General features: G+C 41.9%; 1 protein-coding gene across 1 annotated transcript; it reads right to left on the bottom strand.

Moving 5' to 3' along the window:
• Positions 1–1975: 1975 nt before the first annotated feature.
• On the bottom strand, positions 1976–6932 carry LOC133895549 (alpha-soluble NSF attachment protein-like). Its single transcript, XM_062335957.1, has 9 exons — positions 6645–6932; positions 5873–5922; positions 5698–5770; positions 5521–5600; positions 5175–5326; positions 4605–4764; positions 4468–4515; positions 4194–4274; positions 1976–2474 (listed from the first exon to the last, which is right to left on the bottom strand). Exons 1-9 carry the CDS (start codon positions 6787–6789, stop codon positions 2394–2396), a joined length of 870 nt encoding a protein of 289 aa, XP_062191941.1. The 5' UTR covers positions 6790–6932; the 3' UTR covers positions 1976–2393.
• Between the last annotated feature and the right edge of the window lie 7709 nt (positions 6933–14641).

The raw sequence follows: 14641 nt of genomic DNA, 5'->3' as shown, positions 1-14641 counted from the left end.
TGGAGAAGGGGAGGTGCTCTGATCGCCTAGGGAGAGTCTAAGGGCTCAAGAGCGTGAAGAAAGCAGGGGCTGGATCACGAGATGGCGTAAAGAGGAGGGCGGTTCGCTCCCCTCCTCCTTTTATACCCCAGGGAATTCAAACATCTCCTACCACAGCGAACAGTTAGCTCCTTATCCTTATCCTTGTGGGCTCTTTGATGAACAACATGGTCGATCGCCATAATTGAGCCATGGCAGCTACTATGTGAGCCTCTATCACTGCCCAAGGATCAACATTTGTCCAAGATTATGATTGCAGTAGGCTCCAAGCTTCCCTTGGGCGCGTCTTGTGAAGTTTGCTCTACTCAAGGAGGTAGAAGTGGTTCTTCAGAAGAAGCCGAAATTGGCTGGTTGGCTGGGTCACTTGTTTCCTTCTCCTTCGACTTCTCCAGACATGGTAACCTGCCATCAACTAGCTAAGAAACAGGAAGGAAGACCATAAACCAAGACAAATAATCCAATCTAAACTTGTGGCGACTAGGATGCCGGCAAAAACACTCGACTTTTTCCTCTTGATTATTACTTTCCTCTACATCATACCAGCAGCTTTGATCGGTTGTGCTGAAGGTAAGGTCTAGGGATCAGATGAAGCCAAAGATGTTGTTGCTGCAAGAAACCAACCCACAACGACTTATCATCATCTTGGACTCACCGAGCCAATGCTCAGAAGAATGACAAAAGGTGAGAGGGAGGGGCAACTCAATAAATTACCTTTCTTACCAAGTCATCAGACGTGTCGGTTACTCAAGGAGGCAATCGAGGAGTGGCTCCAGGGTTCTCATATAGAAAGGCTACCCATGCAGAACAAGCGTTAGTGTGCAAGTGCTCGATAGCCAGAGTAGTAGCTAAAATAATCACCTGACAACTCGATGTCAGTACCAATTGCCTTCTTCTCCATGTGCACTTGAGGGGCACCGGATCATATAGCGAGAACAACCTCTTGGATCAAAGAGACCCTTTGGCCCCTTGATCGACTGGTGTTTTCCTCTTGTTGCTAGTGCGAGAAGAGGAAATGCCATCATGGTCGAGGACCCCGTGTTGCCTTCTTGGCGAAAAATTGGAACCTGTAAAAAGACAAATCAGGTCCAACAAGCAACAATTTGTGCTAATTTTTTACTTAATGGAATCCCTACCTCTAGTCAAGAGTTCGCAAGAGAGTAGTGTTTGTACAGAGTATTCTTGTGCTTCTTTGAAAAAGAGTTTGCTCAATTGAGCAGCAATATCTGAAGGAGATAAAGCTATAAAAAGAAAGAAAAAGTCACTCGAAGAGCTTAATTGTGATAACAGAAGCAGCAAATTGCCATTTAAATCTTATCTCCGACCGCGTCTTTAAAGATATCCTTGTCTCTGTAATACTCCGAGGTAAAGCTATCTCGCGCTAGCCTCCTACTAATGAAGTCTTTAGTCACGTGCCACCCAATTAGGTCACTTTGTCTGAATTCACCAATCTTTGTGACATAACAGACAGTGTGATTGGATTCACAGTGCTTTTTTATCAGGATGGATTTTGTCAAAAATCTAACTATAGGATATATATATATATATACATAGAATACAGTGTATACGAATAGGATACTCCACTCACATATTTAGCAACTTCTGATATTATAGAACCAAATCTACGATACCTAATACATCCAAAATTTAAAAGTTACATACTATAAAAATCTCAATTAGTTACCTAACTTGAATATAACCCAACTAACTTGAATATAACCCAACTTGAATATAACTAGTATCTCGACCAAATCTATTTGCTTTTTTTTGGCGAACAAGATAAATAACTCCATATCAATTATCGTTGGATAGACGACGATACATCAATCCTATATAAGACTCCTGAAGGACAACCACAACTCAAGCATACACATCTCGCCACATGTATCAAGATCACATGAGATAGTAACTCCATCTCTAATTTAGTTTAATTCCAATCTAATCCTTATAATAGATCTAGCTCTATTGCTCGTACTTAAAAAAAATACATATATATCAACATCCATACAGAACATAAGATGTTACTCCAGCTAAAGACCCAAACTTATCTACATCACATCTCTTTTCTTACCCGATCCCTGATAAAAAAAAATAACCCATTATTTACAAACATATTATCATGAACAAATCTTTGACACAAATGTAAGGTACAAATTTTCATTCTGACAGAAAATTAAGTAATCAACAAAAGAAATCTTGGCAGCCTCCTCGACATGATTGTCCAAATTGAAGTTCTATACAAACCAGACAGACTATTAATCTCATCATGCTCATTTAGAAGGAACACGAAGCCCCCAGAATGAAATAGAGACACAAACCAAACCATATTGTGGCATAAAACGAATTTTACACAATGCTTATGTTAGATCATCCTCATCGTCCTCCTTTTTCTTCAGCTCATTCTTTGCCCTGAGGAGGAGGGTGGTTTTCCAAGGATCCTGAAAAAAAGTCTATGAATTAGATACAGGGGAGAAAACAAATCAAGTATACGCAAATATCACGTGCAATGATCACTTTGGAAGTACATTCTAAGGTAACAATGTTAGAACAATCACTTAAAACATGGGCAAAAATTTATGTCAGAAGCAACTTACGATTCATCACATTTTATGTTTAATTCTAATGCAAGTAGTAGGTTTTCAGGCAAAGCTAAAAGCACTGAAAATCCTGACCACCACGTCTACTCCATAGTTGTTGGGTCTGGGCAGGACACCTAGGCAAGTGGAAGGTGGCCTGGGTGGGCGCAAGGCAGCTATGGAAGGAAGACAAAGGGCACGAGAGGCAAGGAGCGGTGGAGCTGGTGGCCAAAAAACCAAGGGCAACGGTGGCGACGGCGTTGCTTTGCACTGCGTAGTCCTCAGCTGCATAGGAAAGCGGCAAGCAGAGGCTACGGTTCTGTTGAATATCTAACTATGGGGTATATACGCATAAGGAGTACATCTATACTGACAAGGTATATACGAAGCATATTTGGCAGCTCCAGATATCGGGAACCAAATCAGCAGTACCTGATATACCCGGAATCAAGGAAGTACATACCGAGAGGGATTAGATTGGTTACCCAAACCAATACAATCTGTATTCAAAACAGGTATATCTACATGGAAATCAAAGGAAACAACTCACTATCAACTACGGCTGAATAGGAGTCGGTACCTCACCCCTATATAAGACGGAAAGGTTAGGGGAGAAGACAACCATAACTACAATAACGAGAACCATACACAACAAGGAATTACAAGCAACATGAAAGGCAACAACAGAGAAGTTACTTGACTACTTGAGCGCTAGGATAGATTAGATCCAAGCAACTCCTTGTAATAGTCTTAATCACCTTGCTTATACTCAAGATCATCAATACAAGGCAGCAACACCCCCACATGACGTAGGGTATTACTCCAATCGGAGGTCCGAACCTCTATACATTGTTGTCTCTCTTCGTGATTAATCTCTACTCTCGAAGGTACCCAGTCAATTTACGGACATTATCGGGAACTAATCTTTGACAGGTTCCTCTTTTTTATGGTTTCTTGGGCTTAGTAAGGCAAATTTTACATGGGCCGACCTAAGCAAACAACATCCCTACTAACCCTTCAAAAACTAATGCCCCATCATCTCTCCCTTCGGTCACCGCCACCACTTCCTCTACTCCAAACATGGTTCTAGTTTGGCCACACAGGCAGCGCCTGGCCAGCACCTCAGCGGGGCGTTAGGCAGAGCCCAACCACCTGCCTAGTGCTTTTTGAAACATTGCATAAAACAAGACCCTAGCCACAATTTTGCAGTTTCCACTGACCTAGGCACTGCACACTAACATTCTGCATCTGTATGAGGTTGGATGGTTATCAGAGAAAAAGAAGAATTACCATGTGTTATAAAGGAGGGCAAATTGATTTTTTTACTGCACCAATTGGCTGGGTTTTAAAAGTGGACAGCAGTGTCATTTCTATATTTTTGCATGTTTGCGATTTTATTTTGCAGTCAAATCTTGATGTGATGCTATCTGGCTAAAATCTTATCCTTATTCTTTAAGATGATAGTGAGAAAACTTTCCCTACCTTTTAAGCATGAAGCTACATAATGCATCGTCATAAACAGTTCACCCACCAAAGATGAAAAAAGATACATGATATTCCAACTGAAAGTACTGAACATACCAGACGTGTCATGCTGTCAAACTCTTTGATGGCATCAGTGAATTTGGCAATATCTCCTTCATCCATCGACGCAGCAAGATCCTGCAATAAAACACATGTTCAGTGTAATCTCTTTCAAAAAGAACATTTTTATGACTCGACGAATGGCTTAGGACCACCATTTAAGATTATATTCATTACCAGTACTACAGATAATGTAATATCAAGCCAGGCATGCAATGAACATGAGTGACAAATCACCACAAAGAAAAGCTAAATAAGTACTAAATCATACAGCTAAAAGCTTGTATTCACGTGTCCCAGAGAAGGTCGGATCGATTTCCTGCAAAATAGTTAAAACAAAACAACAACATCAGAACGATGACAACACCACACAATATGCGGTTAACATCTAAACTAAACAATACACACCTGATATCGCTCCAATGAATTTGTGATAGCAACAGGATCACCTCTGCATAGTTGGCAAATGCCTGCATTAAGGAGAATGCCTCGGACACTATACTTAAGAAGATTATTGTTGATTGATTGACGAGCAATTGATTCAAAAATCTCAGTCGCCTTTGGGTACCTGAAAAAATAAAATTTGCATAAGAAATAACACTAGAGATTGTAATCCTGCAACTGTTAACATAAGTATATGTGTGGAATGAATCATCACAGAAGACGATAACTTATAAGAATCACTGTTAAATCTATTGTCAATCCACAAAAATTTAATCGATCAAACTGGAGAAACTCGAATGTCAGAAAATATTGTGTTCAAATAGCATCACCTATCTAATTAATGTATATAATATCAACCCACCGATCAGAATCATATTCATATTCAGGAGATGCAGTGTCTACTGTCGAAAGCACAACTGAACAAGCTTACAAACCGTACACAGTATCAAGTTTCACAGTTTACAGTGTTCAAAATATTTCATCGAATAAAATACTTCCATACAATTAGTATGAACCAAATGAAGTCAATCTTACTGTTCCAACTGAGCAGCAATTTCTGCTACTTTCTGCTTGATGGTGTTTGCTTGAGATGCCTGCCCCTCACTGTCAAAAAGGTCTGCTGCCCTTTCTAGGTAATCTGTAGCCTTCTCCAAATCTTGTTCTTGCTGATATATCTCACCAATGTCCTGAAAATACATAAAATTTAAACCGGCATGACTGATGTATTTCCTTTGGAAACAAGGCATCATCCAAGGATACCGAAAATTTGTATCACACAACATGAAGAAAAAGGGCGCTTTCATTAATCAAATCACTCCAGGCTAAAATAGGATATTAACAGATAGTATATCTGTGTAGGCAAAATAAAATTATCATTCACCTTGCTGTATCTTGCAGCCATATTCAATCTACCAATTTCCAAGAAAAGATTCACTGCCTGATTTAGTGCTTGCCCAGCTTCTGCATAAAAGGAGACAATTGCAAACAAATAGTTAGTTAATTATGTTGGCAACAATAACGGTGGAGGAGAAGCATGATGCTCGGAAAATGGAGATACCCTGTGGCGAGAACTTTTTGTAGCAATTCGCAGCCTCAACATAAGCTGAGGCAGCCTCATGCTTGCTATCTCCCTGTTCAGCAAAGTAATAAACAGTATAAGCACCATCTCATTTCAACAGCGTGATTCTTTGAGGTGGCCAATTAATAACCCAAAAGAGCTAAAACAAACCAACCTTCAAATGACAGTTAGCAATCTTGATGTAGACTGATGCAGCTCTGCTCCCTGAAGAAGAAATGAATTACAGCCATTAAAAAGAAGACAGTTTTGTGTTTTTGTGGCGTGCTGAAATAGTAATTTGGCAACTTTATTATCAATCTCTTGAACAAAACTTGATTTTACCATACTAACAAAAACATATCGAACAAACAGACAAACGACCATACAATGTCAGTACTTGGATTCCCAATATGCTACAATGATCAAACGTGAAGTCAAGGCCCCAATCCAACCGACGATGCACAATAAGACGACGAAACATAAACATGGGTTACACGACAGGCTAACTCTCCCAGTGAATTTTATGTGGGTCCACGCAACCCCATCAAAGAACCATAATCGGAACTAGTACACAACACATAAATGAAACGATCTGATATGAACTAGAAAGAGAGGGCTGGACACAATCGGTCCCGATTCAATAGCATCCTCAAACGAACCATCTACCTACTAGCCCCTCTTCCTCCCATTTCGTGATAAACTAACCCAAGCACAAAACCTTGCGCATCTAAGATCACGCCGCACGTTCGTAGATCCGCAACCCAAGATCCCAGTCCCACTCGAATTCCGTAGCCATCGCGGCAAACCAATCAACTGGCGCCGTAACGATCACGAACCCCGATCGACCGATGACAGATCTAGCACCAGGGCCACCAGCAACTCATCGATTTAGATTCGGAAAAATAAATAAACTGGGGACGGGGACCTGGGCGATCAGGAGCGCTCACAGTTCTTGGCGAGCTTGAATGAGTTGGCGGCCTTGTCGAAGAGGTCGGCGGCGTCCTCGTACTTGGAGCCGAAGAGGCCCCATCCGGTGAGCTTCTTCTCCGCCTTCTTCTCGAAGTCGTCCCCGCGCGCCTCGTGGTCGCCCATCGCCGCCGCCGCCGCCTCCCGGGTAGCTTAATCTTTCGCGGCGGTTGCCGGCGGCGAGGCGAGGAGATCGGTTTAAGGAGGAGAAAAGTAGGGGAGGGGGGACGGGACAACACACCACGCGGAGCAGGCGAGGCGAGGCGAGGCTGGGATGTCTGGCTGGGGTCGGGGTGCGGCCGTGCGCGTGGGCCCGCCGCGCAGTCGAGTTTCTGCGTGTGACTGGCCGGGGTTCTCCTGTTTGGTTCGTTGATGCGAGAAGCTTGTTGCCAAATTGGTTACAGAAGAATTGGTGTACAATTTTGGCATAAAACCAAGCAGCTCCGCTCAATGTTCATAGGAAAATGTAACACTCTTCTTTACTAAGCACTTGTAGATGTGTAATTAAAGTTTTTGATCCATGTGTCAGCCACGACTTAGGAACCTGAGTTGTAAAAAGTCATAGATATACCCATACTCGAGTTTATGTACCAATTTGCTTTATGGTTATCTTTCTTTGTACATTCACCTCTTCTATTGATTTTGAGTTGAAGTTTATTCTCTCAATAGAAAAAACTCTTGCTCTGTCCCACTATATATATAGAATGAGACATTTAGAATCCATTTACAGATCATATTGGAGGAGCCCATGACTATAATCAGTTAGAGTTTAGCCATGAGAAGAAAGAATGGGTAAAATAGTTGAAGCCAACTGGTTAGAATACAAAGTGAAGTTACAAAACCTGTGCAAGAGAACAAATATTGATGTTCTAAGTCCAAGCCGACTAAAATCATGCATGGGTTGATAGATATAAGACAAGAGGTCCCAATCTTCATGAGGCCAAGTTATTAGATCTCTAAATGTTCAATCAGGGTGGGTCATAGAATTCTTTGAAACAGATAAAATGAGAAAAGCCTTTCCTAAGGTATCCTCGAAGGATAAGAACGAAAGAGTTAAAGCAATACATAAATTTCAATAGATTAAGGCCCAACAATGTGGGCTTAATATGCAGCTTAAATTTTGCCTGTTGGCTTTGCTGATGGCTTTGTGATCTAGATTGCCAACACATAGAACCATTAGTACATCTTTCTTCAAGTCACCGCGCTAAGGATCGAATAAACTTTGGATCCGGACTTGTAGAATCTAAAAAAGGCCACCAATGTTTCCTGCCACAAAGAGACCCGATCCACCAACCGTCTAGATATATCTATGACTTACTGGTAAGGCAGCGGTTGGTCCTGACCTTTCGGTGAGAGGGGATAACTTGATTTGGGGTAGATTCGACGTTGTGCTACCCGACTACAATGACCAACAGGGGCGTTGCGCCTTAGCGACAGTTACACCGGCTCCGATTTATTGCTGTTCTTGCCGTGCCAAGAACAACCTTGAACCTGCTAGCAAATCGAAGAACAAATTGACAAGTAAACAGTGCACAAACCTTGCCAAGGATGAAACCGATACACACGAAGTTGGGGTTCTGAATCGAATAAAACGGGTGGTCTAGCCAACACACGTGTTTACAAGGAAGAAGCTGAAACTATCTTACATCTAAACAAAACCCAACCTTATTCCTGGTGGCTGCTGGTGCTATTTATACATAGAAGGCAGCTAGGAGGCGTGGGGGGAAGGAACCCTAACTTAGAATGGGCCCCTAGTGGGCTCTACAGGATACAAGGACCAATGCCCATGGCTGGAGATCCGAATGTTCTTTCGCCAATTCTGAGCAGATCTGATGGAATCTGATGCTGGTGTTGGATCCATATGAAAGTAGATGACGAGATCTTTCCAACAAGTACTCATGAGCCCTAATCACCTTCTGGAGCAGAGAATTATGGACAAATCAAAATGGTGCTACCTGGAGGTCCGAACGTGCAGTCTGGACGTTTGGTCCGATCATCTTCTTATTTACACCAGCATCCACCTAATGGTTACCTTGGTTACTCTTGTGTCCAGCTGGTTCGTCTCCCAAGTTTCTAAGCATAGGATAATCATCACAGGGCTTTAGTAGTACCCTATTCGGAGAGGAACTTGTTTGGACAGCAATGAACAACTTTACCTGATAATTGATTCGGCGTGCTCGAGCTCGAGGCATTGGTCCCTTCTGTGCAATAGGCATGGTTGCATCAATGGAAGGGATGTCCTCATCATCCTCCCCTACTTGTATTGGAGTTGTCCTCGACTTAAGTTCATCCTCTTCTCTCATGTATGGCTTTAAATCTGCAATGTTAAAGGTGGGGCTAACCCCAAAATCTAAAGGCAGCTCAAGTTTGTATGCATTTTCATTAATACTTTCTAGCACTTTGAATGGTCCATCAGCTCTAGGAAGCAACTTAGACTTTCTCAAATTAGGGAACCTATCCTTTCTCAAATGCAACCAAACCAAATCACCTGGTTCAAAAGTGACATGTTTCTTTCCTTTGCTACTAGTAAGTTTATATTTAGCATTCATGCACTCTATATTCTTTCTAGTGGTCTCATGCAGTTTTATCATTAATTCAGCACGTTGTTTAGCATCAAAATTCACCCTCTCTAAGGTTGGAAGAGGCAAAAGATCAATAGGAGCATGAGGCACAAACCCATAAAAAATCTCAAAAGGGCATTTCTTAGTAGTAGAATGATGTGAACGATTATAAGCAAACTCAACATGAGGTAAGCACTATTCCCACATTTTTATATTCGTTTTCAAAACAGCCCTAAGCATGGTAGATAAAGTTCTATTCACAACCTCGGCTTGCCCATCAGTTTGGAGATGAAAAGTAGTGAAAAATAAAAGCTTAGTCCCCAACTTAGCCCACAAAGTTCTCTAAAAATGACTAAAAAAATTTAAGATAAAAAACAATGGTATTTGGCACACCATGCAAACGAACAATTTCCTGAAAGAACAAATTAGCAACATGTGTAGCATCATCACTCTTATGATATGGTATGAAGTATGCCATCTTAGAAAATCTGTCCACAACAACAAAGACACTATCCCTCCCCTTCTTTGTTCTAGGTAGTTCTAAAACAAAGTCTATAGAAATATCCTCCTATTGTGCACTAGGAACAGGTAGAGGCATATACAAACCATGAGGATTAAGGCGTGACTTAGATTTTTAACATGTTGTACAGCGAGCAACAAACCTCTCCACGTCTCTCCTCGTCTTGGGCCAAAAAAATGACCAACAAGGATGTCCTCCGTTTTCTTCACACCAAAGTGTCCCATCAACCCTCCTCTATGCGCTTCCTGCAACAGTAACATGCGCACGGAGCTAGCCGGAATGCATTGCTTGTTAGCCTTAAACATAAACCCATCAGTGAGGACGAATTTGTTCCATATTTTACCCTCCTTGCAATTCAGCAACACATCTTTGAAATCATCATCATGTGCATATTGTTCTTTAATTATTTCCAAACCAAATATTTAAAGTCAAGTTGTGAAAGCATGGTGTGACGCCTAGACAAAGCATCATCAATTACATTTTCCTTCCCTTTTTTGTGTTTGATGACATAGGGAAAAGACTCAATAAATTCAACCTACTTGGCATACACTACCGCAGAACAGGTGATCAGTGCCGGTTCAAAAACGTGATCAGTGTCGGTTTATGAACCGGCACTGATTAATCGGCACTGATAGTCAGTGACTATCAGTGCCGGGTATGGAACCGGCACTGATAGGTGCACTATCAATGCCGGTTCTAGATTAGAACCGGCACTGATAGTGCACCTATCAGTGCCGGTTGTTTGTTTCCAACCGGCACTGATAAGTGTTTCCTGCCTTTTTTAAAAAACGTGGCGGTTGCCGCCAGTACAGTGCCATTTTCAAATTTTCAACGTTGCCGGAAATAGACATGCATACATATCAAGTTTCATCACAGCATATATACACAACCACATATAAATTTTATTTATAAAAAATCAAGTCTCATCACAATATATATATACCGCATACTTATCAAGTTTTATTACAATAATCTTATGGAGTTTAAGATTTCTTGTGAACCGATGGATCTGAACTCTGCCCTTTTTTATGGGTTGAAGGTAACGAGAAAGATGATCCAATTTCATGGAACTCGCCAGTTGGATTGATGATTTCATCATTGATAAACCCGATAAGTTGTTCTTGAAGCGCGTTGATTTCATGAGGCATGAGACGTTCTTTGGACAGCTCGAGGATATGCAATTTGAAGAATTGAATAAATCAATACATATGATTTTGGCGTATCGAACCTGAAAATTAGTCATCAATGTGTATACCGCCTACCTCAGGATCTTTCGGCAGGATCGAATCCTTTGTGTTGAAGCTGTGCATAAATTTCATTACATAAAAACCACATAAATTATTGCCCGGACCCTGCTTCCTACAAGGAAAGCCATGTCGGACTATCCATTCTTTCGTGTATGGCCTGTATCTAACGCTCTTCTTGGTGTATCGCGCGGGTACACTCTGTATGTGTGTGATTATTACCGTAAGTAGACTTAGATTCAATCAAATCAAATATTACAAGAACAGTAACGAAATGGTCGGTTTTTACCTTTGTAGCAAGTCAATGACGGGTTGGTAGGTTTCTTTCGGATTATCTTGTGAGTCGAAAATAAAGATCTTGCTAATATCTGACTAGATGACAAGAAGGATCCAGTGAAAACTGTACATAGGTAACTATAGGTTAGTTGGTCCTAATTTCTAACGATGTATTGCTAAAAAGAGTAGAAACACGTACCCCAGTGGTAGGGTAAAAGTATGTATTTCTTCAATTGTAGCTCCAAAAGACACTTCAATACGTAGTCCTCGGTTTTCTTTAGGTCGGTAGATTTCATCATTGTTGGGTTAACAAGATATGGGTCGATAAATCCCACATGCATGATGCACTCCTTTCTGCATCTTTGTACCTCTATTCTACACAAGGAATAAGTTAAGAGATTCAATACAATGGTACAGAAATGTATATTATGAATTATACGTATACGACACTTACAGAGTCCAACAACTCAAGATAGACACGTCGAGGGCATCATACTGATACAGTCGATACATTTCCTCGAAGAATATAAAAATACTGCCATCCCTGTGGAGGAGATCTTGTTCCTTGAATCTGGCGTCGAAACTTTCCCTACCCTCCTTCGACTCATTCATGTACCACGCATGAAATTTCTGAAGTTGATATGTCAGTTTGGCCCACTCGTCCGGCACGACCAATAGTTTGCCCAGCTTAAATTGCCATATCTCGACTGCTTTGGGTGCCACGGACTCGTTAAAAAATTGCTCTTTTGTCATATTGGCATCCTTAAGGAATCTTTCTAGTTGTTGTTCTTCCCGTACCTGATCAATAGAAGCCTGCCTCAAGGATTTCTTTCCTTTGATACGCTCGTAGTCTGATTGACGCTTAGCCACAGCAGGTTTGCTCAGCGTCAAGAGAAATTTTTTTGTTTCCTTAGTGAGTGGTTTTTTCTTCTCAGGCTCTCGCTTTTTAAAAAAATTCTTGACTTCGGCGTTCACTATCGCTCTGTTTTCCTCTGCAGTTCTTTCATAAGGCAACTTCTCAGGTGCTGCCACCTTCTTAGACTGAGAGCGTGTTGTCAACTTCGGAGGAGTTGGCAATTTTGGTGGCAGTGTTGCTGACTTCGGAGGAGGAGGAGTCGGCTCACTTGGAGGCACTGGTGGTGACTTCAGAGGGGGAGGTGTTGGCTCCCTTGGTGGCACTGTTGCGGACTTTGGAGGGGGAGGAGTTGACTCTCTTGTGGGCGACTTGCGTGGGGGAGGAGTCGGCTCTCTTCTCGGTGACGGTGGCAGTGGCGGCGACAGTGGAGGAGTTGGATCTCTTCCTGGTGACGGTGGCACTGGCGCCGACCGTGGAGGAGTTGGATCTCTTCTGTGTGCTGGGTCCGACTCCGCATCAGACGACTCGTCTGTCTCATCTTCAAACAATATGTAGCGCTTGTGCCACAAAACGAAACCACCCACGTTTGATCCGAGCCTCTTGGAACCCGTCTCTCCGGGGTAATCCATGTCAAGCTTACGGTACGGCTTTCGCACGGAGTCCACGTGGACCTTAGCATATCCCCGTGGTATCGGAAGATCATTCAAGAGAGCCCCTTCGACGCATTGGTTGACCTGCCCCATAGCCACCGTGATGGTAATGTTCATAGTGGGCACGACAAGCTTGCACACCTTGCTTTCTGTGATGTCATCCACAGGGTAACGGGCTAATTCTTCTTCTTCAAACCCCGCGGACGCGCAGCTGCTCGAATGACAGTTCTAGCGGTATTTTTGCAATTTTTGAATGGCAATAATGGTTCAACAAGTTGCAAAATTGCAACTCATTAAATCATCTACAATGATAAAATTGCAACCTTTCTCTAATTTATATGGATATTTGAGCTCTTGCTCATTTCAAATTTCAACACCAACTAACAACCACCTAAATTCAAACCTAGAGAAATCTAACAACTAAAACCCAACTAAGAATCAAATTTAGATCATCTCTATACATATAACAACGACAAAGTTGCAAAATTTACCTAAATTAGATCTCAACTACATCTCTAAATCTATAACCATGGAACAAGCACCATCCATCATCAACCCTAGAGCAATTTACCAAGTAATCTATCCAAAAATGAAATATAGATCTCACTAACCTTAAAACAGTTGACTCCTCCAAATTTTGAAGGCTCCCACGCAAAAAAAAAAAAACTTGAATCGCCAAAAAAATGGCAAGGAGGCGCTGTAACACTGGGCTGCGGCGGCGGCGGCTCTGTTCTGGGTCGAGACGGGGAAGAAGATGGGCTATATATACTGTAGTAGGCTTTCAGTGCCGGTTTAAAGAGAAACCGGCACTGAAATACCACTATCAGTGCCGGTTTGTTATTAGAACCGGCACTGATACCACCAACCGGCACTGATAGTAACTATCAGCGCCGGTTCTTAACTCCAGGCCCTCGATCGCGGGCGGGAGTTTTAGAACCGGCACTGATACCTCTTTCAATACCGGTTCCTTTGAACCGGCACTGAAGGTGGCGACTATTATGTGGGGTTCTGTAGTAGTGATATCTACGATTCAGTTTTGCTTGGCGGCAGATGTGTTTCAAAGACTCATGATCAGAATGTATAACAAACTCTTTTGACCATAAATAATGCTGCCATGTTTCCAAAATTCGAACTAGAGCAAACAATTCCTTATCATAAGTAGAATAGTTCAAACTAGGCCCACTCAACTTCTCACTGAAATATGCTACAGGTTTCCCCTCGTGTAACAACACACCTCCCAAACTAATTCCACTAGCATCACATTCAAGCTCAAAAGTTTTATTGAAATTAGGAAGTTGGAGCAAAGGTGCATGTGTTAATTTATCTTTCAACGTGTTGAAGGCGTTCTTGTGTGTTGCAGCCCAGTGAATGGCACTCCCTTCTTGGTGAGTTCGTGCAGTGGGGCTGCAATGGTGCTGAAATCCTTCACAAAGCGGCGTTAGAATCCAGCAAGTCCGAGAAAGCTTTTCACTTGTGTGACCATTGTGGGAACCGGCCAGGTGTGTATGGCTTCAACTTTGGCTTGATCAACTTCAATTCTGTGTAAAAGGTGTACTTCTCAAGGTTACCAAACAAACGTGCATCATGTAGAGCATCGAAAACAGCACGCAAATGATCAAGATGTTCCTCTAGTGATATGCTATATATGAGAATATCATCAAAATATACCGCCATAAATCCACCAATGAAGGCGTGTAAAACTTCATTCATTAATCTCATGAAAGTGTTGGGTGCATTAGTGAGACCAAAAGGCATGACTAACCACTCATATAGACCGAATTTAGTTTTAAATGTTGTCTTCCATTCATCTCCTAACTTCATGCGAATCTGGTGGTAACCACTACGCAAATCAATTTTAAAGAACACAATTG

The sequence above is a fragment of the Phragmites australis genome, chromosome 16 (assembly GCF_958298935.1).
Source record: "Phragmites australis chromosome 16, lpPhrAust1.1, whole genome shotgun sequence".
Classification (NCBI taxonomy): Eukaryota; Viridiplantae; Streptophyta; class Magnoliopsida; order Poales; family Poaceae; genus Phragmites; species Phragmites australis.
The sequence above is the reverse complement of the archived record's forward strand: the minus strand, read 5'-3'. Positions and strand labels throughout refer to the sequence as shown.